We start from the raw sequence: 25993 nt of genomic DNA, 5'->3' as shown, positions 1-25993 counted from the left end.
AAAATGTTATAATATTTAAATTGTAAACTACATTAAAATAAAATATATTTGTTTGATCGGCCACCGGTCAATCATTTCAAGTTGATCAATGTGGTTAATTGGCACTGTGGTCATTTACACTTTTTTTTTAAAATCTATTTATACTTGTTTTTCTCGTTTGAGATATAATGGTAATTTTTCCTTCACATTGTATGACATCAAAGATATATATATTGAAGTGTGATTTATTGAGCGCTTCCTCACAATTTTAGAAAATACTCTAGTAATTATTAGTCTTAATATTTCTTTTCAATCGTTCGTTACTTTCGACAAGTGTAAATTGCATAACTTATTTATGAGTACGTGGAGAAATAATTTTCTATTGCGAAACAATTTCCTTGGGATTATTCATTATTTACCATACATAGAGTATCCTCTAACTTGTTCTTTAAAAACATGTAGAGTCTGCTTTCCTAAAATAGATTGTACTAAATTAAACTATAACAGAATGTATTATCATGACTCATATTTTATTACAATAAGCTGTTCACTTCATGAAACGTCGTTATTTTTTAACAGCAAAAACTACATGTTTTTATTCATTAACTTTGTTTGGTTGAGTGATAATGGGAGAGTGGAAAATTTAATAAGTTTGATTTTTTATGAAAATGAAGTAGGGTTGAAAGATTTTAATCAAATTTTCTTATCTCTTACTTTTATAACTTCTCTATATTAATGAAGGCACAATGATAGCTATCATTTTTCGACAGTGACAAGGTAATAGGTTTTCTTTTAAAATAAAATTTTTAGTGAGCCTCAATATTTAACTTGAAGTTCCTCAATTTTATTTATTTGCATGTTGAAAAATTTTTTAGCCAGGCTTGACATAAAAAAAAAAAAATCCTTTCTTTAAATATGACTAAAATTGTTTGGGGCATGCATTCATGTTAGGTGTGATTTATTAATCAATTTTGAAATAGTTATTTAAGTTTTGGAAACGTCGCACTAGTAGCACTGAGACTGGCAATTAGTTGACAAAAGTTCCTGTTCACATTTATTTTATTTACACAGTTGATCAATCTTTCCAAGCTCGAGACACAGGTAATAACACCAATCTTTTCACTAAATTGCTGAATTTATCCTTGTTGCATATAGATTTATTTAAAAAAAAAGTATGACATATATGCTTAGTCTTTTAAATCCACGTCAAATTTTAGTTTAATCTCAAATTTAAGATGTTAAAATTAAGAAACTAAAAGTACACTTTAAAAACTTAAGAAATTAAAATGAAATTTGATGTAAATTGAAAGTATCAAGCCTGTACAAAAAAAGGGGGAAAATAGTCACTTGCTATTAATGTATGCATCTTAAATAAGATTTATCTAAGTTACTATATCATCCCACATAATGGAATTGCTATTCAGAATGAACATAATGGATAACTATGCCTCAGTTGGACAGATTGCTTATGGAAATATATGCTGTCCATGAAAGATAAATAGATGAAGAACAGAGAAGATTTAAAACTAAAACCTTATGTAAACTACCAATCCTCACCACCACACTAAATTGTTGCCTTTGGAGGAGAAAAATAAAATTCCTCAATAAACAATATAATGTTGGTTAAATGAGTACAAATATATTATGATGAGTTACTACACAACACTTGATGTCATTATCTATTTTCCAAGTGCATGATTATGCTGTCCCAGCAGATGATCTCTGTGACTTTAATCTGAACAAATCTCCAAGAAGTTTAAGAACCATGGGTGGAAGATTCATGGACTCAGAAGCCATGAAATTTACAACATTTTCATGAATATTATACCTTCAATGCCACATTACACAATATAAAAAGCAAATTAGTCAAAAATCTCTTTTCAGTTATGGAGAATTTAGAATTTAGCAATATATATGTATATACACGTGACAAAAAGTAATGGCACGAAACAAGGAAATGCCATCCTCATCAACTAACCTTATCTTGCGACTTTTTGAGGCCCGGCAATCGACAAGTTTCCTTTTCTTTGGTTGCATCTTCTCCAAAGCATAAAGTGCTTTCTCTATATGATTCACAACAGCACAAAATAAGAACATGACTTCCACTTGCATGGCATAAGGTTAGCACTATGATTTCTAGGAAAGCAGCTCGTGCTAATTCTAGGCTCAAAAAATTTGATCAAATCTATTTAGATGGAACAAAATAATAAATCACTACTAATTCTACAATCTTTTCACTACAAATTCTACAATCTTTCTAGGAGACCTTTCACTCTAAATATCAAGTGTCATTCGCTCATAATTGCTAAGATATACATTATAAGTTAGACAAAAGAGGATGTAAATCTAATATTCCAATAACATCATCAGAAGTAAAAATATGAATACAATATATAAATAATGTCTGTTCAACCAAAACAAGACAATTATTGCTTACCGAATGATGTAGGATTGACTGTCTCGAAAAACTCTTTTAGTAATTGCTGATAAAATTCAGAGTCAACTAGAAGTTCTGGATCGCCACCAATGAGTTGCCTGAACAAATTCGAATTCATAACTGTCATGTTGGAAATAAATATTGATCTGTGTTGCTAAGCAAAAGCAAACACAACAGGTAAAAAGGATATTAAAATAATAATCGATAACAAAATGCCAAGCATTTAGAGTATGAAGACTTAAAATCTATGATTGAAACACTTGAATGGCTTCCTTTAAAAATATTACATAGTACATACCAAAATGACTTGCTTTTGTCTGCACGATTCAACTTGGAGAAAAACATAAAGGTTCTGTTTTAACTCCATTAGCAATGAATTTGACTAACCTCTTCCTTAGAGTTATCCTTGGTCTCAAGAATCTAAAGACAATGCCAGTGATGGTACATGCAGAAATGAGAAAAAAGTTGGTGGTTTAAACATACTCTTGATATCAGTATACATAAACTGAAAGGCACTCAAAAATTAGAAAACTGTAAACTGAATCATGTTTCAAAAACAAAAGACAACATGACTTACATTTCCAAATATACTAACAGCAGATGTTCTCAGCCTCATTTGCTTGATCATTCTATTGGGATCCCTCATAATGTAGCAACTTGGTGGCTTATATCCTGTGATGGACATGTTAAGAGTAAAACAACCTGCCTATCACACAACAGAATCCTTAGTAAAGTTAAAAAGCCAGACCTGATTAAAAGCTTGTAATTTGCCTTTAAAGGCAGCAACACCAATTGTCAATTATGTCATCCTCTGCCATTCGTTGATCAACCTACCTCTGAAAGGTGCCAATCTACAAAATGCAATCATGAATAACATCAAATCAGGTCATAGTGTCTATCTAATCAATTTTATGCACATGTACATAAGTATAAGAAATTTAAAATGTCAAAAGGCACAACTAGAACTCAAAATCTTAAGTTGTTAAGTGAAGACCAATAATAGGCTTTATTAATATTTGTCACACGTCCCCTAACACAAAAGCCCTTGGGCTATAAGTGCAGAACTGGGAAAAGCAAAAGGTCACATTATTTTCTCTCAAATTTAATTTGAAGTAGATCGCTTCATCAATCCAAAAGGTCTAGATAGCAGTAAAGATTCATGATTTAGGGGTGCTCACAAGTAGGGTCAGTTTTGTGTGTAGTGTTTTTTCTTCCTTCTTTTGGGTGTTTTGGGGGGCGAGTGCTTAGCACAACAAAAGTTAAAAAAAAAAAAAAAAGCACACCAAGTACATAACAAGGGAAGTTTCAAATATTACTGCCGCACGTAGGGTTCAAGTAAAAAACCTTAAAAGCCTGAATGATGATGTGTTGTGAGGAAATGAACGTATAGCGAAATAAGAGTGTGCCAGGAAGATGATGATGAAAAATACCTCTTATGCATATGAGAAATTTGTGACCACTCTTCATCAAAATTGTCATCCAAATTCTTAGAAATGTCTAAATGTTTTGGTGACCTTTCTGAACCTTTTAGAAGATAAAACAAACTCATGTTAGTTCAAAACACAATTCAAGCAATATGCAAGAGAATAGAAGTTATAGCACATCCCAAAAGAATAAAAATAAAAACCCTTTCGACAACATGCACATACAAGAGACAAGGCATCTATTTCCATTAGTACAAAATATTCCCTTTCGCTTTACCGACCAACAGAGAAGGATATGTTAACGTTGTAGTTAAATTACCATGTGAGGCTTGGGCAATAGATGGATTCTGGGCAAGCAGGGCCTAATATAAGGAGAAAATTATCAGTGCATAAGAAAATAGAGAAGTAAATACATAATATTATAGATAAGTATAGTTTCTATTGGCATGAAATGTAAGGGAACAGTTCTACATTTTCTTCTATATCTATACCTCTAGCAGTTCCAATATGGAATCTAACGTCTCCTTGGTGGAGGTCATAAAATCTGAATATGCTGCACTAACACCCTCATTAGAGCCATACAATAAAGACCTGACTGGCTCCTGCAAAAAGTTCATCTCTTTGGCATAAAATTCTTCTGTGATAAATGAAAAGTAATAGTAATCTTTCAAGTGGAATAGGAAAATACTTGGGGTAACCTGTTTGAACTTGAATATGGCTTCTGAAGTAAGACTCTAAGCTCAAGGATCTTGTACCAGAGTGCCTTCAGGAAAAACAAAAATAATATGATTACAAACTAAGCAAAGGAGGGAAAACGTCCATTGAACTATATACATATTACGGTAACAACTGTAACTGAAAGCGCCTAGAAAAGAAATAATTAAAAAAATTCCTTCTTACTATAATAAGGAAGAAATGGGTTGTTCAAAATAACAATTTGATAAAAGGAAATGGATCCAGAAAAAGATTAAGTAGCTGAAAAATAATTAATCATTACTCAATAAAATAATTAATATCAATTTAAAAACCAAATATATGTATGTGTGTCAGGGTATGAGTTAGTTGATGTTATACCTTCTGGTTTTTCACAACTTGACCTTTAAGGAGATCTTCATCTTTATGACACTTCAAACTCTTGAAAGTATCTCTGAAGGTAGAAAAATTTTTTTACATGCACCAGAATTTATACACTCCTAAAGATAAAAATAGGAACAACAAAAAGAACCATAATGCGTAGAGTCTAATATAGAGATCACTATTGCTTCAAAGGAATACTAATGCATTATCAGGTTGCCCCCTTAACAAAAACTTCTCACATGCAAAATCATCAATGTGGTTTACTCTGTCTCACCGTCATAAATATGGGGGAAAAAAACGCTTCTTGCCAAAAAAATACATTTTCAAAGAACACCATAAAAACACCAAAGCAAATGAGTTAAATTTGGAGCATAGGAGTTCAGGAAAAAGGAGCAAAGGGATCGCTTACACATAATAATTGGAAGCCAGTTAAAAAGAATTTGCAGGGAAAGAGAAAAACAGGCACATTCTTTGGAAGAGACAAGAAAATAGTGTTGCCAACATAGAAGATATTTGTGTCACTGTGTCACCTGCCACGGCGCACTCTACAAATGTAGCTAACAGCCACGTCATAGACATGCATATAATGCTAAATCCAAGACAATCTTTGTTTTCTTTTTGAAATGTCAATTCTTCACAAGGTCCAGCTAATTTCTATGTGTGTAGTTTTTTTCTCTTGTTTTTTGGGTGTTACATGGCAATAGTAATAGTTAATTAGTTGTAACAAAAGAGTTATCACTCTATTAGTCTGTTAAACCAGAGCAAGAATGAGAGAATCAATATAAGTATTCCAAATGTAGTCATTCTAAGGTGGGGAATAAGAAATTACAACATTCTATCTCTACTTTTTTCTCTCTGATGCCATTGATACAGGTAGAACAAGGAAAGTAATAGACAAACTATATTTGAATTCCAAGACACCTCATACATTCACTATTATCCTCCATTGCTACGAATAACCTTCTCTAACTAACTAACAATCCTCTTTACTAACTCTAACTTTAATAATTACCATCTAACAAGAGGTGTAATATAAGATTAAACTTTAAAGTTCAAACAGATACACAGAAGACCATCAGGACTAGTAAACAATGCAACACATGAAGATAACAACTTCAAAGAAAAGTCTCAAACATATTAACTTCATTGAGAAACTTCAAATCTAGCAATATAAGTCATGTCACATCCATAAAGATGGAAATCTTACAGCTCCTGTCTATAGAGTTCCCTATACTCTTTCTCAAGCTGTTCTATCTCATCATTATTCCATTTATCTTCCTCTACTGTATCATCTTCTTCATCATAGGTTCCCTCCTCATCATCTTCATCCTCCACCTCATCATCGTCATAATCCTTTGCATCAGACTCCACCTACATCAAAATATAATCCTCAATCACCCAAAAAGAAATCATAAGTATTACATCGGAAGATGATGAAACTCCTAGCCAATACTTGCCTGTTCATTCTCCATATCACTGTCGTTATCCCAATCAACATCATTGTTTTGCGATTTTCTAGATCTCTTGCCAGATAACCCCATCTTAAACCTAAATGGAAAAAATCCGACATCAACCAAACACATACATTAAAGATAAGACAAGTAATACAGCCATGTCCCCATTATAGAGACACTCACAAGTCCCAAACATCATAAATTACACCAAGTACTAAATAATGTCCATTCCAAAATTGTTATAGCTTTTTCACAAGTCCAAAAAAAGGACACAGCAATAACTAAAACTATTAAAGCCTTTCATGTTGGGTTCCTATTCTAACAACAAATTTGCAACGGTATTTTACTTCAATACAGTTGTTCTAGTCGTAGCAAAATTATAAGAACAATTTTTTCCATAAACATAATCAATATATAGTTTCTCTCTACTTGCTTCCGGGCTTATTCTCAAGTAGCAGCAGTTAACTCTATAAAAGAGCTTACACATGAAAATTATACCTCCTAGTATGGATACAAACCTATTTGAAAGACTGAAAGAAACCTGTGGAGTTAGCTTAAGAAGGTAGGCTACGGGTGACTACCCTAAGACAAAGAAGCGATTTCCAGGCCAGCAGTCGAGAGCAAGAGGCGTCGTGCGCGACTGCGTGAGGAAGTGAGTATGAAGTCCGGAGGCAGAGGGGAAGCAAGGATGAGAGATCAATGAGCGACTAGCAGAGGACGAGAGTTAAGAGCGAGAGGCCCTGCCGCCATGTGTGAGAACCGTGAGCAACGCCGAGGTTCAATGAAGTGAAGGCCTATTAGGGGAGCAGATTCCCTCAGCGGCATTTTTTTCTCAGTATCCCCCAGAACCTCACCTGAGCCGTTAATTTATTAAATGGTGGCCATCTAATTTTGTTGCTTTTTTAAAACGCATTGAACCCTCAATTGTGAACATGACATCGATCTTCTACAAATTTTATCAGAAACAAAATAACCAAAGGAACATTTTACTAAAAGTAAATTACTTTCATGGCTTAAGTACTATTCCAGGTAAAATCTACATTTTCTCTCTGGTCAAAAAAAAAAAAAATCTACACTTTCTCTGTTTGCAGTTGACTGCTTTTGTGCTGCGAGAAATCTGAAATAAGATTAGAGGTGAACAAAACCGAACCGAAACCGAACCAAGATTAATTCGGTTTTTTCGGTTCAGTTAATTCGGTTTTTATTTTTTTCGGTTATTTCGGTATTCGGGGTTCGGTTCGGTAAGCATACTAAAATTTCGGTTATAACTAAATAATTGAATAATAAATTTTTTTCTTTTTTTTATTATTTTTATTTCTCTACTTTTTTTCCAAAATACCTCGGTCCCTCTGGCAGTCTCTCAGTCTCAAACCCTCATACCCACTCTTGCGTCTTGCCCTAAATCACTGCTGCAGCCTCCTACCTAAAACGAGTCACTCAGCTTCTCACCTTCTCCGAGCACAGCTGTCATCCGTCGCTGTCAACCCATCATTGCCTCGCCTCTGGTTTGTGGTTTCATCGCTTCATTGCCTTGCCCCTATGACATTGCTCTGCCACCCCTATGACAGCTTCGTCTTCTCCGGCAGCTTCTTCTTCTCCAGCAGCTTCGTCTTCTCCGACATCTTCGTCTTTTCCTCTCCAGTCGCCGACACAGTCATCTCTGCATCCGTGAGTGGTGAGTCTATCATTCGACATGTTGTGTTCTGGTATATTCATCAATGAACAAATAGAAAACTTGGATCCATATCTTATGGCTTAAATGCATGTGATTGGAACATTACTTGATTTAACAAACAGTGAGAATGGGTGATGCTCAAGTTATATAATTTGAACCGGACTAAGAAGTCATATTAATGGGTGATGCTTAAGATACAGAGAGTTCAGGCTCTTCGTGTCATTTGACGTTTGAACATTATATTCTTATATTTAAATCATTTAATTAGAGGCACAAATGTTGTTGGAGACAAATGAAGAAAAGGGATTAATTAGGTACTTAAATTAGATGGACATTATGATCACACCCAGACGGAAATCAGGAGATGTAGCTTTCATGAAAAGTTATTTGATTTCATATTCATTATAAATTGTGGTTTCTTATATAATATGCTGTCACTAGTTGGGGAATATGCTGTATATGGAAGGAAAATCATGATGTTTCCCCCCGAGCAAGTCACAACTGCTAAAATAAAAGACTTTATATTGTAAGCAAGTCAGAGTTGGGCTGTCAGATATTAAGATTTTTCTCTAGAAAGAACTCCATCCTTCTCAAATTATCTCTCCTAAAACCGGTTTTCTCATCATTTCCATTTTTCAAAAGAAAACAAAGATCGGATATAGAGTGTTAGTTGTAGATTATAAAAGAATGACCAGACCGAGAAACAAAATTAGCTTCTGAAGAAAGAAAACCAAATCCAGGCGAATTTGAATTTGTTTTCAACTTACATTTCCTCTGCTTTTCTAGCTCGTGAAGCTCAGGTGGTCCTTCAAAATGTCAGCTTACCGATGGAAAAGCTTTGACGTTGACCTCAAAATAAGTGCTGAACTGAGTTTTTTCCCCCCTGCCTGTACTGTCTATCTTAAGATAGACAGGAACAGGAAGTTTTTTCCCTCCCTCCTTGTTTTATTTTCATTGTTCCTGATGTTGAACATTCTGGAGGCATAACCATTGCAAACCTATTGGCTAATGTCAAAATATAAAGTGTGAACTTCATTTCGTAGCTCACTACATATCTATAGTGGATTATAATTCTAATTAATTTTTGCACCGGATTCACTGGCACTATTTTGTCCTAATTTTGGAGCAATAAAAATATTCTATTTCACAGGATATTTTTGAGTCTATGGGAGAATTTGTTGATGGATTGAAGTTTTCTGGAGGTTCTCACAGCTTGATCCCAAAGACTGTTATTAAAGAAATGATTGACATGGCGCATCAGCATGATGTTTATCTCAGTACAGGCAACTGGGCTGAGCATATGGTTGGGAAAGGTCCATCAGCTTTTAAGGAATATATTGAGGTCTGAGCTGATTGCATAATTATTCTGTAATGAACTTGTATTTCTGATTTATAAATCAGTGATTGACATGGTTTCTTATTTATTATAGGAATGCAAGCAATTGGGTTTTGATACAATTGAACTAAATGTTGGCTCTTTAGGAGTTCCTGAAGAAACATTTTTGAGATTTGTTCGAATGGTTAAAGGTGGCGGCTTGAAAGCTAAGCCCCATTTTGAAGTGAAGTTTAACAGGTCTGATATTCCTAGAGGTGGTGATAGGGCTTTTGGGGCTTTTGTTCCCCCAGCACCTCGATCATCTGGTACAATGCAACTCTTTATTCTCTTTTTTGGTCTTTGCATGGGCACAAATGGGTTGTATGTGCGCGTTCTATCTGTCTCTCTTATATGATGGGAGTAGACATATTGAGGATTCTAACAAAATGTTTCTATTAGCGTTATTCTACTCATTAATGGGCGTTTATCTGGAAGCTATTAAAAATAGCTTTTGATGTTTCCGCGCAACCGGTTTTAGGAAAAATACTGGAGTAAACAAATCTTGTGCTTAATTTGTTTTTTTTTTTAAGCTCTAAAGTTGTGCACTCTCTAATTTTCTTATTTTCCTGTTTAATTGTAGTTGTTGATGACTTGGTGTTGGTGGCAGTTGCATGCAAGGAATTTGGGCACAAGGATTGGCTGGAATTTGTTATAATTTTGAATTTCACATGTTATGTTGTTAGTACTTGGTTGGTTTGTTTGGATTTTAATTATATTTGGATTTTTTTGGTTATTGGTTTGTATGTTCTTGTAGATTGATACTTGAAAGAGATTGATTATTATTTATTCTACTATTATGTATTTATATTTTAAATTTGATGTCATCAACGGGCATCTGGTTTACCGAATCAGGAGTTGCAATCATGAATGAGCGTCTTGGATTGTTATTATAAATTGGGCCATTTGGTGTCATCAATGTGCAAAAATGCTTTGGTGTCATCAGGAGGCAAACATCGAATGGGGAGAGGCAAATATGTTAAAGGGATTTACCAAACAAAAAAAAAAAAGAGGGTCCAGCTTGGTTGGGCCATAATAGTATTAAGAAGGCCCAATAACCGAATTACTATACTAACCGAACCGAAATATTTTCGGTTATTTTGGTTCGGTTATCTTACTACTTTCGGTTTCGGTTCGGTGTTATTGTTACGCTATTTTCGGTTATTCAGTTATTTCGGTTATTTGCATTAACCGAATCAAATAACCGTTTGCACAACCCTAAATGAGATAGATAGATGGGGCTCAAACATAGAATGTTTGTGGTGTTTGAACTCAATTCTTCCATTATATTATAATTATACGTCAAACATGTACATGCTCGTCGCTCAAAATATGCATGTGTAATCAATCACCATCAAACAATTATCATCAATTATATTTTTGAAATATTGTAATATCCTATTCATTTAAAAATGGGTCGGGTATGATATTATGGGATCAAAAAATATTTAATTAATGATATTTAAATATTATCTTGATTGAAATTTTAATATATTAAGTTAAATGGGAAGCATCATTGGTAAATGGGATTTCAATTATAGGCTCAAATGAAGAAATTAATAATTAACTTTGAATTTGAATATATTAAATTAATTGGGGACCATCATTATTAAATGGGATTATATTTCATTTCATATGGGTTTAAAATTAAATATTATTAAATATTAATATTTAAAAAGTAGGACACATAGTCATGTGTGATTGGAAAGCTAATCATAATGAATATAAAAAACTTGATGTAAATATTGTCCAATTTTAAATTTAAGCAAATATACTAATCCTTGCGTGGCACGGGAGAGAAATTTCCAGTTGTATATAGATATGACGAGAGGAGAGAACCAATTCGAAATAATCAACATGGTCCTATATATATGTATGGAGAATAATAGTCTTACACCACAAAACCCATAACCATTGTTTCATTCACCCCTCCCTCCAATATTCTTATGGGGTTTTAGTGAATTTATGTTGAAGGGATTTACGTGCCTCCGTATAAAACCAGCATGTCATGCCAATGTTTTATTATAGAAATAACCATCTTTTTAATACTATGTAAACTTAGGGAAGTCTCGCCAATTTTATATGACCCTGCTTCAAAGGCAAAGGTTTCCAGCAGCAGTTGATCTAGCAGCATCCACTATTACAGGAATTTCTTTTTGATGGAGAAGTAAGAAGGGCTCTTTGTCGCTACAGGAAAGCCAGTGCATGAAGATCTATTCCCCTCGTCCTACGACCTTCCCGCCTAAGGGGGTGGATTGAGGCCTTTAGTTCGTGTTCCCTGGCCGGAAATCACACAAGGAAATCTCAGAGCTAAATTTGCCAACATGCTTCTTGCAGCTTCTTCACTTTTACATCCTCGTCTTCAAGGTACTTAATGGCAGGAAATCACTCTTAGCAATTAAGTTTAACGCGGACTTCTCATCCACAGGTAAATTTCACAATGCGCTCATACGCTGCTCCTTTACCTATGGAAATGACGTCCACATATTCCTCAATAATCTACAGCAAGAAATATGGATAAATGCAAGTGGTCATATACCTATTCCTATACTTCAGGAGCCGAGGAAGACTGCCGCAGCAGTCTATGTATCTCTTCTATTGCTCCGCTGTGTGACCGAATTCCTGTATAGATTGACTGAAGTTAGGGATCGCAAAAGGCCTGCAACTGCTTCACATGCTAAACTAGAACTTGATCTGAGGAGGTGAATGGGAGAGTAAGAGATGCCGTGCTTCGAGTGACGAAGAGGGTGACGGAGAACATGAAGCCGGAGAGGACGCGACGGAGAACGGAATGGCGCGAGTGCGGGAGAACAGATCATCGGGGTTTGGCAAAAACGGGATTTGAACGGACGGCTACGATTATAATATATTGGACGGTGGAGATAAAATTTTAAAAGCTAGATGATGTGTCTTTTTGTGATCCCTTAGATTGATTGGACGGATATGATTTAGAGCTTCTGAGTGATAAGGAGAAAATGGCCGCTGAGAGAACCTGAACCCGGCCTATAGAGCCGGGAAAACGGGCCGAGCCCGTCGGGCCGGCCCTTTTAGGCCCTGAAATTATGAGGGCCGGGCTTGATATTTTTCTCTTAAAATGAAACATAGGCCCTAGAGGGCTGGCCCTGGAGGGCCGAGGGCTTAAAAGGGCCGGCCCTGGAGGGCCACGGGCCGGCCCTTTTAAGCCCTTTTATATTTTTTTTATTTTTTAAATTTTTTTTATATAATATTAATGTTATTAATTTTTTACATTGTTAATAATATTTCAAATATTTAGTTATTATTATCATTTTAAAAGTAAATTTAGTTTTAGATAATAATTTATCCAATTAAATTTTTAAAAAATGGGTTAATTTGGACTTTAATAATGATTTGATTTATATTATATGCGTTGATATTTTTAAACTATATATATATTTGATAATAGAATATTTTTATACTTATATAACTTGTGATTCTATAATTTGAATTAGAAATTCATGAGTTTCAACAGCAATGTTTCTCACATTAAAGTAAAATAATAGTTAGATTGTAAAATTTAAAAATAAAATTCTTATAAAGAAGAAAAACTTGATATTTTTGTTACGAAAGAAAAGTATACTTATGAAAAAAAGTAATTAATTATAGTGATGATGAAATTTCAAAAGATTAATAATAGTGTTTATTTATTGCACAATTGCATTATAGATAAAACTTTTAGATGTTGTTATCTTGTTAATGAATGTTTTAGATGTTGATGAATATTTATATATGATGATATTTTATATGTGACTTAATTTTATTCATATTTATGTCTTTTATTAATAATTTCATTGATTTATTTTTATAAAAAATATGATAAATATAAAAAATAGTATTTTTTCTTAAACGGGCCAAAAGCCCGCGGGCCGGCCCTGGCCCTGTAGCTTAAGGGCCGGGCCTAGCAAATTGGGATATTTTTAAAATTCCAGCCCTGGAGGGCCGGCCCTTTTAAGCCCGCCAGCCCTGAAGGGCCGGCCCTGGAGGGCCGGGCCGGCCCTGATTCCCGGCTCTACCGGCCTATTAGGCTCCGTCTGCTATGAGGGAAGGAGAGCGAAAAAGACATTAAATGAGCTCGTTTCAAAAACTTAAAAAAATGTGATTAAATTTTTTTATTAATTTTAATTACTTTTTTATTTTTTTAATCAAAATTTTATAACCTTATTTTTTTTAATTTTTTAAAATGAATTTATTAAATTTTTTTTACCTCCTTTTCCCTCCATTTTTTTAGTACCAAGCATGCCAAACATGTCCTTGGAGTCTGAATCTCAGGTAGCTTTTGCTTTTTTTTTTTTTGGTAGGAATAAAAAGAATGTATTTCATTAGGGAATAATATCCGTCACATCATACTAAATTGGAATCCTTCCTCAAAACCCACTTTCAGATATCGTCAAAGGGACCGTTTGGATTGCATTGCAAACCTTGGTTTGGAAGCCCAAACCAAGGTTTGGCCAAAATGCCATCCAAACGGTCATGCAAATTAAGGAAACCAAGGTTCTGGTAAAACTATGGTTTCAACGGTTGAAACCATGGTTTCGACAGCAGCATATCTTATCTGCTTTTCGGATATTTGCTGAAAGGAGCAGGTGGGCCCCTCCACAAATGACCAAAGGCTCCATTATTGCTCTGAATAATTCACTCCTCTCGTTCACGCCTTCTCCAGTTCTCCCGTCAGTCCTCGCACCCCACGCAACACCATCCTTCACAGAACACCAGTCGAGTCCACGGTCTTCGTCTCCTCCTTCACAGAACCAGTCGCCGCCGGTGAAGAAGTCGCCGTCTAGCCACGGTTTGAAGAAGTCGCCGCCGGTGAGAGAAATCGCAGCTCCATGGTTGAAGAAGATTGCAGCTATTTCTGGCGCTTAGGTTCGGTGTGAAGCATTTGGCTGTGGTCGGTGTTCCCTGGCTCAGATCTGTCGCTCAGGTAAGGTGGCTCAGATCCGCAATTTTCTTCTTCTCCATAGCCTCTGTTTCTTCCTCTGTAAATTAATCGGCGTGTTGCGAGCTGGACCTTCTGGTTCTAGGTCTTCTTCTGCCTTCAATGAAACCGAAATCGTTGATGCTGGGTTTAGGAATCGTTTGTCGTTGATGCTTGCTGGGTTTAGGAATCGTGAACTTGCCATGAGAGTTTGACCCGTTAATTATCCGTTCGGAATCGTTGATGCTGGGTTTAGGAATCGTTTGTCGTTGATGCTTGCTGGAAAAATTCTGATTTGAACATTAATGTTGTTTAATCGGCCGTTGTCATTGATGCTTGCTGGAAAAATTCTGATTTGAACATTGATGTTGTTTAATCGGCCGTTTGTCGTTGATGCTTGCTGGAAACTTGCCATGAGAGTTTGACCCGTTGAATGTCCGTTCGGATAAATTCTGATCTGAATATGTTGTTTAGTAATCTTGCTTATTAATATTAGGTTGGTTTATGCGTGGCATAGGACAGAAATTATTCGGTTGGTTTGAGCCTGATATATGGTATTTTCGGTTGGTTTATAATGTCTGATTTTTTTTGGTTCTGAGATATGTTTATCTTATGCACAAATATACCAAATGCAAATCTTTGTGTTAAATGTTTGAATCATGGTAACAAAAATGTTCAACATTTATAATTTTTGTCGCATCACGGTTTGTCGCCTGACTGTAGTGAATTTTTTTTTTCAGTGCTGGCTTGAGGTGTTTGGTTGGTGCTGATTTTTCTTCATTGATAGTTGTGGCTGACGTTTTGCTTTCAGTGGTGGGTTAATTTTCATTCATGGATTCATTTGTGTAGCTTGGTTTATCTGATTTCGGTTTGCTTCCTTTGTTGAAACCGAAACATCGTGCTACTCTCAAGGATGGTCTTTGCTTTCGGGGCCAGAGGATCAGTTTTCGGTTCATATAGTTTGACTAGTTTTTTTAGAGATATATTTGTAATCCTTATGTTTTATTTTTTGTAATCCTGTTTTAAACAAAATTATAGGATGTTGTATTTGTAGTAATCAAATTTAATTTATTTAATTTTTTTTTCTTGTCATTAAAGGAATGGGAACATAGTTTCATTTTATGTTGGATTAAAAAAATTAATTACATGTTATAAAAACATAGAATGAATTTCTTTTTGTTTGAAATAAAAATGAAGGAAAGAAAAATGTTAATATGGTATTCATAGTTGATTTGGGTAACAATGACACTTGTTATTTCAATTGATTTTGAGTTGATTAACCTGTGATGACTGAAGAGCTGTAATTGTGCTATAGCATAATGGGTAAGAATACGGTGAAAGCTTCCTGGGACCTACGAACCACGAAAGTGTTTATTGACCTATGCATTGAACTTGTGCAACAAGGGGAAAGAAAAGGTACTAGCTTAACAAAGAAAGCTTGGGATATTCTTGCTGATAAATTTACTGCCAAAACTGGAAGAGTGTATGAAAAAGCTCAATTTAAGAATAAATATGATTCCCTACGAAAGGAGTGGCAGACATGGGATAGGCTTCTTCGTGAGACGGGATTGGGATGGGATACTGAAAGGAATACTGTCAGTGCAACTGATGATTGGTGGGAGAGAAAAATAAGGGTAATTATTGAACCTTTTGATCTTACATTTTTCTCTACTTGTTAATGTTTTGTGTATATTTACTGTTTTTGAAATATTTTATGATATTATTGGTGTCTAATGTGCAGGAAGTTCCAAACTACGAAAAATTCAGAGAAAGAGGACTTCAATTTAGAGATCAATTGACTCAACTATTTGGAAGTGTGGCTGCAACTGGACCACAAGCATGGGCACCTTCTTCCATGACACTTCCAAGTGAAGGAACACCGAATGAAGATTTGGAAGAAGGGTTCGGAGATAGTGATGAAATTTTAGGTGCACCAACTGGTATAAGTGGGGAATTTAACACAGTGAACTTCAATGATAATAGTGGAGGTAGTGGAGGCAACACTGAATTGAGGCAGGATACCAGTGGTGGGGGTTCAAGCAGAGGTAGGAGTCGACCTAGTAGCTCACTGGGGGTCAGAAGGAAGAGTGAAGTCAAGAAGAAACGCACATCTCCCTCTATGAAAATAGCGGATGCAATTAGCAAGATTGCTGAAACAAATATTTCTGAGGCCGAGCGTGGAAATGAGGTCATTTCACGAGCAGAAGCTAGAAGGTTGGAAGAAGAAGCGCGTGCTTATGAGATTTCAATTAGGGGAGTCCTGTCTCACCTGAAAACAGTTCCTGAAGTTGTCAGTGATCCTAATTTCTTTAGACGGTGCACACAACTCCTTATGGAACGGCCGGAGGCACGAGAAATGTATGCAGCTCTGAAGGATCAGAAGGAACAACTTCTACCCATTTTAGAGCATTATACTAGGGATTTATGACTTGTTTGTTATATTAGACAGTTCCATATGTGTATGTTTTATGTGACCAGTGGATTGTTATATGAATCAGACAACTCTGTAACTTTTATAAATGTTTCGTAATTTCTACGTAGGAATTCTAAACTTTATGTGTATGTGCACAGGATAAAACGAATATGGATGATGAAATTAAACATGTGGAAGAGCATGCTAAGGGACGGAAAAAAAGGGTTAACAAAGTTGCAACATTGGTTGGTGCATACGCTACTTTGAACTTGTGTAAGGAGCCTCGGCATACAAGTGCTTATACAGGTTGCATATGGGTAAGGGATGTTTTAGATGGCAACTCCAGTCGTTGTTATAACATGTTTAGGATGGAACGGGATGTGTTCTTAAGTCTGGTGGAACAATTGCAACAACATGGTCTAAAAGAAACTAAAAATATAGGGATACATGAATCAGTTGCAATGTTTTTACATACCGTTGGGCATGCACTTAGTAGCAGAATGCAGCAAGAAAGATTTCAACATTCAGGGGAGACAATTAGCATACATTTTCATAATGTCCTAATGGCATGCTGTAGACTTGCCATGTCTAATATCAAACCAAAAGATCCAACATTCCGGCATGTTCATACAAAAATTCGGTTTGGTAAATACTGGCCTTTTTTTAAACATGCTATTGGAGCAATTGATGGCACACATGTTTCCTGCGTTGTCAGTGTAACAGATCAAACTAAATTTATCTCTAGGAAAGGAACAGTGTCACAAAATGTCATGGCGGTTTGTGATTGGGACATGTGTTTTACTTTTGTCTTGGCCGGATGGGAAGGTAGTGCACATGATGCTCGGATATTTGATCATGCCCTCACAACTCCTTCAATGAACTTTTCCCATCTACCTGAAGGTATTTTTTTATTTCCTATATTTTTTTTATATTTAGCTTAACAATAGAAACATAATTTACAATAATTTCATTTTTTATATAAGAAAATATTATTTGGTGGATGCTGGATACCCAACACCGAATGGATATCTCGGCCCATACAGACGGGAGTGTTACCATTTGCCTGATTTTCGAAGGACATCTGGGTTTGAAAATGACAATGAGATCTTTAATTATTTCCATTCAAGTTTAAGGAGTACAATTGAAAAAACTTTCGGAGTTTGGAAAAAAAAGTTTGTAATCTTATAAAACATGCCATCTTATGATTTTGAAACACAAGTTAAAATCGTTTGTGCAACGATGGCTATACATAATTTTATTAGAATGACATCTATTACTGATCCTAGATTCGTTCAGTTGGAAGAAGAAGGTACTTATGCAGAAGATGATGATGATGGGGTTAGATTTTCACGTATACATTCATCAATTCAATCTTCATCTTACATGGCTCAGGTTCGTGACAGCATAAGAGACGAACTTGTTAATTCAATACGAGGATAGTAGTCATGTCTTATTTATTTCCTTTTATCATAGATTGTAATATGTAGTTAAAAACAAAACCTATTACAAATGCTTTGTATCGATGCATCATCTTAATGATTATGACACTTCTTTATTTATATTTCTCTTATTAATATTATGCCTTATATTCTCAAGCTAATTATTACTTACTTGAATAATTAATAAATTATTTTAAGACGTGTTTATTCTATTTTATCAAACAATATCATCCCATTTTATGTTTATAATCTTCATGAAAAATACATGACTTTCTGTTTGCAACAAAATAATTCATCTTCTCTAAAAATATTTTTCACTCTTATATTTTATGAATATATATGTGTAGTGACAATTAATTAATTAATTGTATTAAACATCAGAGGTTATTATACATGTAGTATGTTATTACAAAAAGTAGTTGTGAAAAAATGTTATGGGATTTCACATTTACAATCTTTAAACAAAATTAATATTTTTCTGTTATAAAAAAAATCATTTTTCTATAAACATATTTAATATTATGTTTTATAAATATATGTACACATATTAATTATGTATTAATTATATTATCTTATATATTATTAATTATGTTAGTAAAAATTATTTCATTAACAATTTTATTTCTTCAAATCAAAATAAATCATAAAATCTATCCCTTATATAATTATCATATTAACTTATACCCTTTTTGGTAATTTCCACATGTAAAAAGCACTTCTGGTAATAACTATCCAAACACTCTCACTTCTCAGAATCACTTTTTCTCAGAATCTATTCTCCACAGAATCTATTCTCCAAAATCACTTTTCCAAACCACGGTTTGGTTTCATCCAAACACACCCAAAATCCACTTCAAGACATATTGACGGAGGGTAATCAAGTACGCAAAAATTATCAGTCAAAAAATAAGAGAATTTTGCTAGAAAGTCAGTCGTACTCAAATCTTCTCTTTATCTATGCAAAAAAACTAATATGCCCGTTCCTATACATTAGCGAAAAAAAAAAAGTGACTTCTGGGTCTGATGAGTCATATTTTCATTTAATATTACAATTAATAAAATTAATAATTTAATATACATGTATACACACAGTCACACTCACACATAATATTTTGTCTCATACTCATATTCATATGAGACACACTTGAACACTCCTATTTTAATGCTGACAAGATGAAAGACTAAAACACGAGACTTTTAATTAAACTGTAACAATTTTTTTTACTAGTTGATTCAAGTACTTGTGATTAGTTAATTCATTTTATGAATGAAAAATGGATGTATTTATTGATGATTGACTGACTGTCATATATATATGCGTTGGAAAAATCTTGTCTCTTAAAAATGATTTTGATTATTTAGTTAATTAACTTATAAGCCCATTGGTCACTAATAGAAGATGCTTATAGGAGAATTACATGAGCCAAGATATAAGACCATGTTCTTTTGTGGCCAAAAAACAATGATCATGTTCTTATTTGTCTAGTTCATTAATTGAGCTTGTTCATTTTGGCCTCTTATTAAAATTTTATATTCAAATAACTATGAAAGAGAAATTATATGATATCTATAGCCAATTCACATATATTAACAGAGTTGGTTAAATCTGTTACTTGTAATAATAATGGGAAAAAGTGTGACTTAACATAAAATTACTCTTTATCTAATCACTTAAATAGGAGAGAAAAAGTTATTATATGATAGTGATACTATATAGAAAAATGGAATGAGAAAAACTAGTTAAATGCTATTAGTTATTACAGGAAAAAATTAACGAAAGAAATGAAGAGTGGATTGAGATCTTTGCAAAATACTATCTCCGGTACCTAATATTACCTCCACTTCTTAATATAAGAAAGCTCGTTTGACTTTTATTTTGATTTTAAATATAATACTCTAATCTATTTTGTCTCTTATATTCATCTATTTTTTTAAGGTAGTCCTTATAATAATGATAATTCTAACCAATACACTTGATTAGTAAGGATATTTTAGAAAAGACAATACCTATTTATTACTAATAACTAACTTAACTAATTTTTTTAATCTACTAAAATTAGTCAACTAGCTCTTGATATTAAAGACCAAAGGTAGTATAAGAGCTAGTTGACTAATTTGAGTAGAATAATGAAGTTTCTTAAGTTAATAATTAGGTACTCATCTGGTCCTTAATATAAAACCCATTTAACTAATTTGATTAGATTAAGGAAGTTAGGTAAGTTAGTTAATTATAAGAAAAGTGACACATTTTTCCTAAAACACCATAATCATCTTTCTTAATACCCTATCTCCCTCTTCTACTTGCTTATGGTTGAGGGAGTATCCATAGGAGTAATTTAGAGAAAATTGATAAATATGATATGGGTCTTATATTTAGGACCAAAACCAACTCAAGAATTGGGTCCTATATTAAGGACCGGAGGAGTATTACTTTTCCGAAAATATCTTTACTAATCATATATATTAGCTAAAACTACTATTTGATGAAAATTTTAATATGTGTAACTATCATAAGGACTATTTTTAAAAAACTGAATACATATGGGAGACAAAATAGATTAGAGTGACCAAATTAAAAATTAAATTAGCTCTTTTATATTAAAAATCAGAGGAGGTAATACTTTTTTTTTTTTGAGACAAAGACAACAAGCCGAAGCTTGGGCAGAAAGCAAAAAAACCAACAACCACGACTAAGATAACAAAAGTAACATAAACACTACAGGGCCTATAAGAGCTTCCAACTCAGACACCTTGTTGTTCTTCTAGCGTCATATTCCTGCATTCAGTCGGCTCATTAAGAACCAGAACCGTATCAAAAGATCCTTCATGCCCTGTTCTCGCCAAAAAGTCAGCACACCTAATAATGTCTCTTCTCGTATGGCGAACCTCAACCGACTAGTTCCCATATATCATTTCCCTCGTATCAGTGACAAGAGATCTTAATGGGTGGTCTATAACCTGATCTCGTATCAGGAGATTAAAAGCCTCCAAAGAGTCTGTATAAAGTATGATCCTGTCGAAACCCAGTTGTTGGCATGTCTGCAAGCCTGTCAGGATACCCATTAATTCTGCTTCTATAACTGAACAGCAACCCAGATTACGTTGAAACCCCATGAGCCAGTTCCCGCCATGATCTCTGATCACTCCACTGCACGCAGCGTGTCTGTTGCCTAGCACCGAACCATCCACGTCGAGTCTAACTACATTTATTGGTAGCGGTGTCCATTGGTTCTCAGTTTCCCCGGCAGCATTAAAAACATCATGTTGAAGCTTCTGATTAGTCGTACTCTCCATCAGGTGGTATTTGCATCGCTGGATTAGTTCTCTAGTGGTGTTCGCTTTCCCTTCAAACACGTAGGTGCATCTAGATGTCCAAAGTAGCCAGCATCCAAACATGAAAACACGTATCCATTCCCAGTTTGAGAGCCTTCCAACGGCTGGTCGATGCGTAGCATTCCAAGAAAGCCAGTCCTGCAGGTTAGAAACAAAAAAACTAGAAGCAAATTTAGGATGAATTATTGATGACCAAAATTCTCTTGCTCTCTCACAATCTCTCAAAGTGTGTATAATACTCTCCTCTCTCTGACAGTTAAAAGGACAATTAGCAGTATCTGAGATTCCTCTTTGGGCTCTGAAAGCATTTGTGGCTATACTCTCATGGGTCACTTGCCACAGAAAGAATTTAACTTTTTCTGGTACCCGGCACTTCCAAAGTTTCTGCCACCAAGACTCCCTACCAGACCGCTGTCTCATGTCAATGAAATTATAGGCTGATTTAATCGAGTATTTCCCATCTACTGCTGGTCTCCAAATAAATACGTCCAACAGTTTGTTTGTAGGGGGTTTTAGGCGTAGTAGGGCCCTAATAATATGAGGAGGTAGCACTCCGCGCCATCTATCCACATCCCAAGTTCCATTTTCCCGGACAAAGTCCTTGACTGTGGCTTTAGCGTCCAACCTTGAGTTTCTGCTTGCATATGTTATGAGCGGGTGATTCAATGGGGTCCATAGGTCCCACCAAAAACTTGTGTTCTTACCGCTGTTCAGTTTTTTCCCCACACCTTGCATGAAGATCTCCCACACTTTGAATATGGAACGCCAAGTGAGGGAAGCTATTCTTTTATAGTGAACCCTTGGGATATCATCATTTCCACACTTATATTTGGTTCTAAGCACTTGAACCCATAGCGCATTATGTTTGGTAATCAAGCCCCAACATAACTTCATTATAAAAGCCTTGTTCTGTTGATGTAGATTTTTGAAACCAAGTCCACCATTTGTCTTCCTGTCAGTGATCTTCTCCCATGAGACCATATGCATCTTTCTTGTGTCAGCATCCTGACTCCACAAAAAACTCCTACTAGCCTTCTCTACTTCCTCGAGAACTCCCTTTGGAATGAGAGTAGATTGCATGAGATAGCTAGGAATGGCATTTAGCACTGAATTGATGAGGACCGACCTCCCTGCATAGCTCAAATGCCGGCTCTTCCAAGATGACAGTCTTCTTTGCACCTTCTGGGTAATATAGGAGAAGGTACGTTTGGTGGCTCTCTTGTGAAGCAACGACACTCCCAGATATTTCCCTAGATCCGCCGTGAGTCCAATGCCCAGAGTTTGGCTTAATTCCAGTGCCCTGTTTTGATTTACATTCCGAGAGCAAAATACCTTCGACTTATCAAGATTCACACGGTGCCCCGAAGCAAGACAGAAGCTCTCCATAACATGCTTCATTTCAATCATCTGGTCCATCGAGGCTTCTGTAAACAGGATGAGGTCATCTGCAAAAAATAAGTGAGAGATACACGGTCCTGTTTTCCTGAATCTTAAGGGTTTCCATCTCTTTTCTTCACATTCTAGCTTTATAAGCTGCCCGAGTCTCTCCATACATAGAACAAAAATATACGGACTAAGGGGGTCGCCCTGTCTGAGGCCTCTTGAGGGGTTGAAATCAGCACACTCCTCTCCGTTCCCTAGGACCGACATTGAGGCCGTCGTAATGCACATCATAATGATTTCCACCAAGCCTTCTGTTAATCCAATACAGTGCAGAGTGTCTTTAATGAAGTCCCAGTCCAATCTGTCATAGGCTTTTTCCATGTCCACCTTTACGGCCACTAAGCCTTTTTTCCGCTTGGTGATTCGCATTGTGTGCATGGCCTCCTGGGCAATAACGATGTTGTCACAGCTGGACCGTCCTGGTATGAAGCTGCATTGTTCCTGACTTACCAGCTTATCCATTACTGTTTTAAGGCGGGCAGCAAGGAGCTTAGTAAGAATCTTGAAACTAACATTGCAGAGAGAGATTGGCCTGAGATCCTTCAGGTGTATTGGATTGTCCACCTTGGGGATCAGAATTATGCGTGTTTGATTCACTGCTCTGATTCTTGCTGGTTCCCTAAAGAAAGACTTGATTAGGTCACATACCTGTTCCCCTATCAAGTTCCAATGGCTCTGAAAGAAATGTGCATTGATCCCATCCGGGCCTGGGGCCTTAAAAGCCCCCATTTCAAAAGCGGCATTTTTTATTTCGATTGAGTCCACTAGACGTTGAAGCCAAAGTATTTCTTGCCTATCCAGCTATGGAAATTTTGCATACCAGTTTGGAACAGATTGAAAACTCGAGTCCCTGGTGTACAAGTTCCTATAAAACTCACAAGCCATCTGCTTCATAAACTCAGGGTCCTCTACCCACTCTCCATTCTCATTTTTCAACGCCTCAATTCTCTGTTTCTTCCTTCTGAGGATGGTGGACGCATGAAAGAATCGGGTATTTCTATCCCCCCATTGTAACCATTTGCATCTCGACCTTTGGTACCATTGTATTTCTTCTTGTAGTATAGTTTTATGGTACTGCCCCCAAATTTTCTCTTCCAACCTTCTAAGCCCCGGGTGGTCATGTAATCTTCTTTCCCTATCGATTCCTACCAATCTCTTCATCAACTCCTTTTTTCTCCTAACCAGATTTCCCACCTGCTGATCATGCCATTTCAATGCCTCCTTGTGGAAAGTTTTAACACCCTCTAGCCAGGTCTTGCCATTCCAAGCTGTCGAGATAACATCCTTAAAATCATCTTCAAGCTCCCAAGCTGCTTGGTACACAAAAGTTCTCTGTCTCCTCTTGCTGTTCTCATGATTATCCGAGTTTATAACTAGGAGCCTATGATCAGATTTGAAGCGAAGCTCGTGTGTAACAAAGGTTCTCGGAAAACTTTCTGTCCATGCTGCATTATGAAAGACCCAGTCTAGTCGTTCTTTCAGGCCGGTTCTTTCCCAAGTGAATTTGTCCCCTCTTGTCTCACACTTAGCTAAACCCTAATCCACTATGCACTCCCGAAAAGGTGCCATGACTGCTTCATTTGGTCTGCTTCCTCCCTCCTTGTCCCCTAGCGACATGTAGGCATTGAAATCCCCAAAAACCAGCCAGGGTTCTGTAACCGTGCCAGCAATCAGTCTCAGGGAGTCCCAAAGCATCATTCTTCCAGCGATGCTCGTCTCCCCATAAACAATAGTAATGAGTTCTCCATTCGGATTGCTTCTGTTGCTCACTTTACAATGGATGAATTGCGCCGAGGAACATATATAAGTAACAGAGACCTCCGTACTGTTCCACAAAAGCCAGATCCCTCCTGAATAACCGCTGGCTTCTACTCTTATCCAGTGAGAAAAGCCCAACCTCTTCACCACATTATCCGCTCTGTTTCCACTAACACGTGGTTCCTCAAGGCAGAGAATGTCCACTTTAAACTTCGTAACAATATCTCTTATCAAAATGGGGAAGCTTCGGCTACCAGCTCCCCTGCAATTCCAAGAAGCAATAATCATAAAAGGAAAAAGGAAGGAAAAGGGCAAGAGCAAGCACTTAGCTGCAGTGTTCGCTCCTCCTTCGGCTCCTTTGCACCTCCTCCGCCACATCCGAGCTCTCCTCTATCATCCCCTCCTCTAGTCTTGCCGAGTTCTCGACCAATGGGTCTGGTGGCTTTGGGTTCAAGCTTTCCACTGCAATACGCTCAAGCATACTGCCTTGTGTAGTGCCTGTTCCATCCTGTCCCTGTTGCTCGTCATTAGTGTTCGTGACGAGATTAAGTGCTTGGGACGGTATGTGTGGTTCTTCTATGTTGCACCTATCCATTGTACTCAATTGGGCTTCGTCAAATTTTGATTCTGCTTGTTCCACATTGCCCATTACCACCCTATGGGTCCGCTGGCTCTTCTGCTTTATCTGTTTTGTCTGGCCCATTTGTGAAGCTACCTCAGTTTCTTTGTTTCTTATATTTTTATCCGGCCCAGGTCCAAAGTTCGGCCCATTCGGAGGTGGCTGGTTCTCCTTTCCCAGGTCCTTAGTAGATACCCTTGGACTATGAGCATTTTTCCGCCCCTGTTCATTCCTAACTCGACGTGGTTGCTCCTTGACCCCCTCTAGAGCCCTCTTCTTCTGGTAAAGGACAATGGCCTTTCCTTCTGCATCCTGATTTGTAATTTCCTTGTTCGTATCTAAGGGCAAGGTTGCTTCCATCTGTTCTGTCTCTTCCCAATCTTTAAAGACTGAGAATCTCGATTTCTGCACATACATTTTCTCTGTTCGCTTAGCCTTCGGCTGACTAGCTGCAGTACGCAACCCAGGCTTCTGCTCTCCATACTTCGGGAATTGAGCCCTAGAAGATTTGCCAGCAAGCATCCATACCCCAAACGTCTCATCAGTGTCAGCCTTGTTCTTTTCCGGCATTTTCGATGGTGCAACTACGATCGGCGGTGACATTGAAGCACTTGGCTATTGCGTGTTCATACTGACT

At 36.3% G+C, this 25993-nt stretch overlaps 1 protein-coding gene and 1 pseudogene across 1 annotated transcript; both read right to left on the bottom strand.

Moving 5' to 3' along the window:
* Positions 1-1431: 1431 nt before the first annotated feature.
* Positions 1432-23960, bottom strand: LOC114730955 (putative uncharacterized protein DDB_G0270496; annotated as a pseudogene).
* LOC114730961 (uncharacterized) lies at positions 23781-25025 on the bottom strand. The gene is made up of 2 exons (XM_028918076.1): positions 24530-25025; positions 23781-24424 (listed from the first exon to the last, which is right to left on the bottom strand). The coding sequence occupies exons 1-2, from the start codon at positions 25023-25025 to the stop codon at positions 23781-23783; spliced, it is 1140 nt and encodes a 379-aa protein (XP_028773909.1).
* Positions 25026-25993: the final 968 nt, after the last annotated feature.

Source organism: Neltuma alba, unplaced genomic scaffold (assembly GCF_004799145.2).
Source record: "Neltuma alba isolate B1F8T4 unplaced genomic scaffold, ASM479914v2 tig00012791_pilon, whole genome shotgun sequence".
Taxonomy (NCBI): domain Eukaryota; kingdom Viridiplantae; phylum Streptophyta; class Magnoliopsida; order Fabales; family Fabaceae; genus Neltuma; species Neltuma alba.
The sequence above is the reverse complement of the archived record's forward strand: the minus strand, read 5'-3'. Positions and strand labels throughout refer to the sequence as shown.

Coding starts and splice junctions, on each gene's coding strand:
- LOC114730961 (XM_028918076.1), bottom strand. CDS start 25,025: ATGATTATTGCTTCTTGGAATTGCAGGGGAGCTGGTAGCCGAAGCTTC. Junction 24,425..24,529: donor CATGGCACCTTTTCGGGAGT/GCATAGTGGATT, acceptor TTCATAATGCAG/CATGGACAGAAAGTTTTCCG.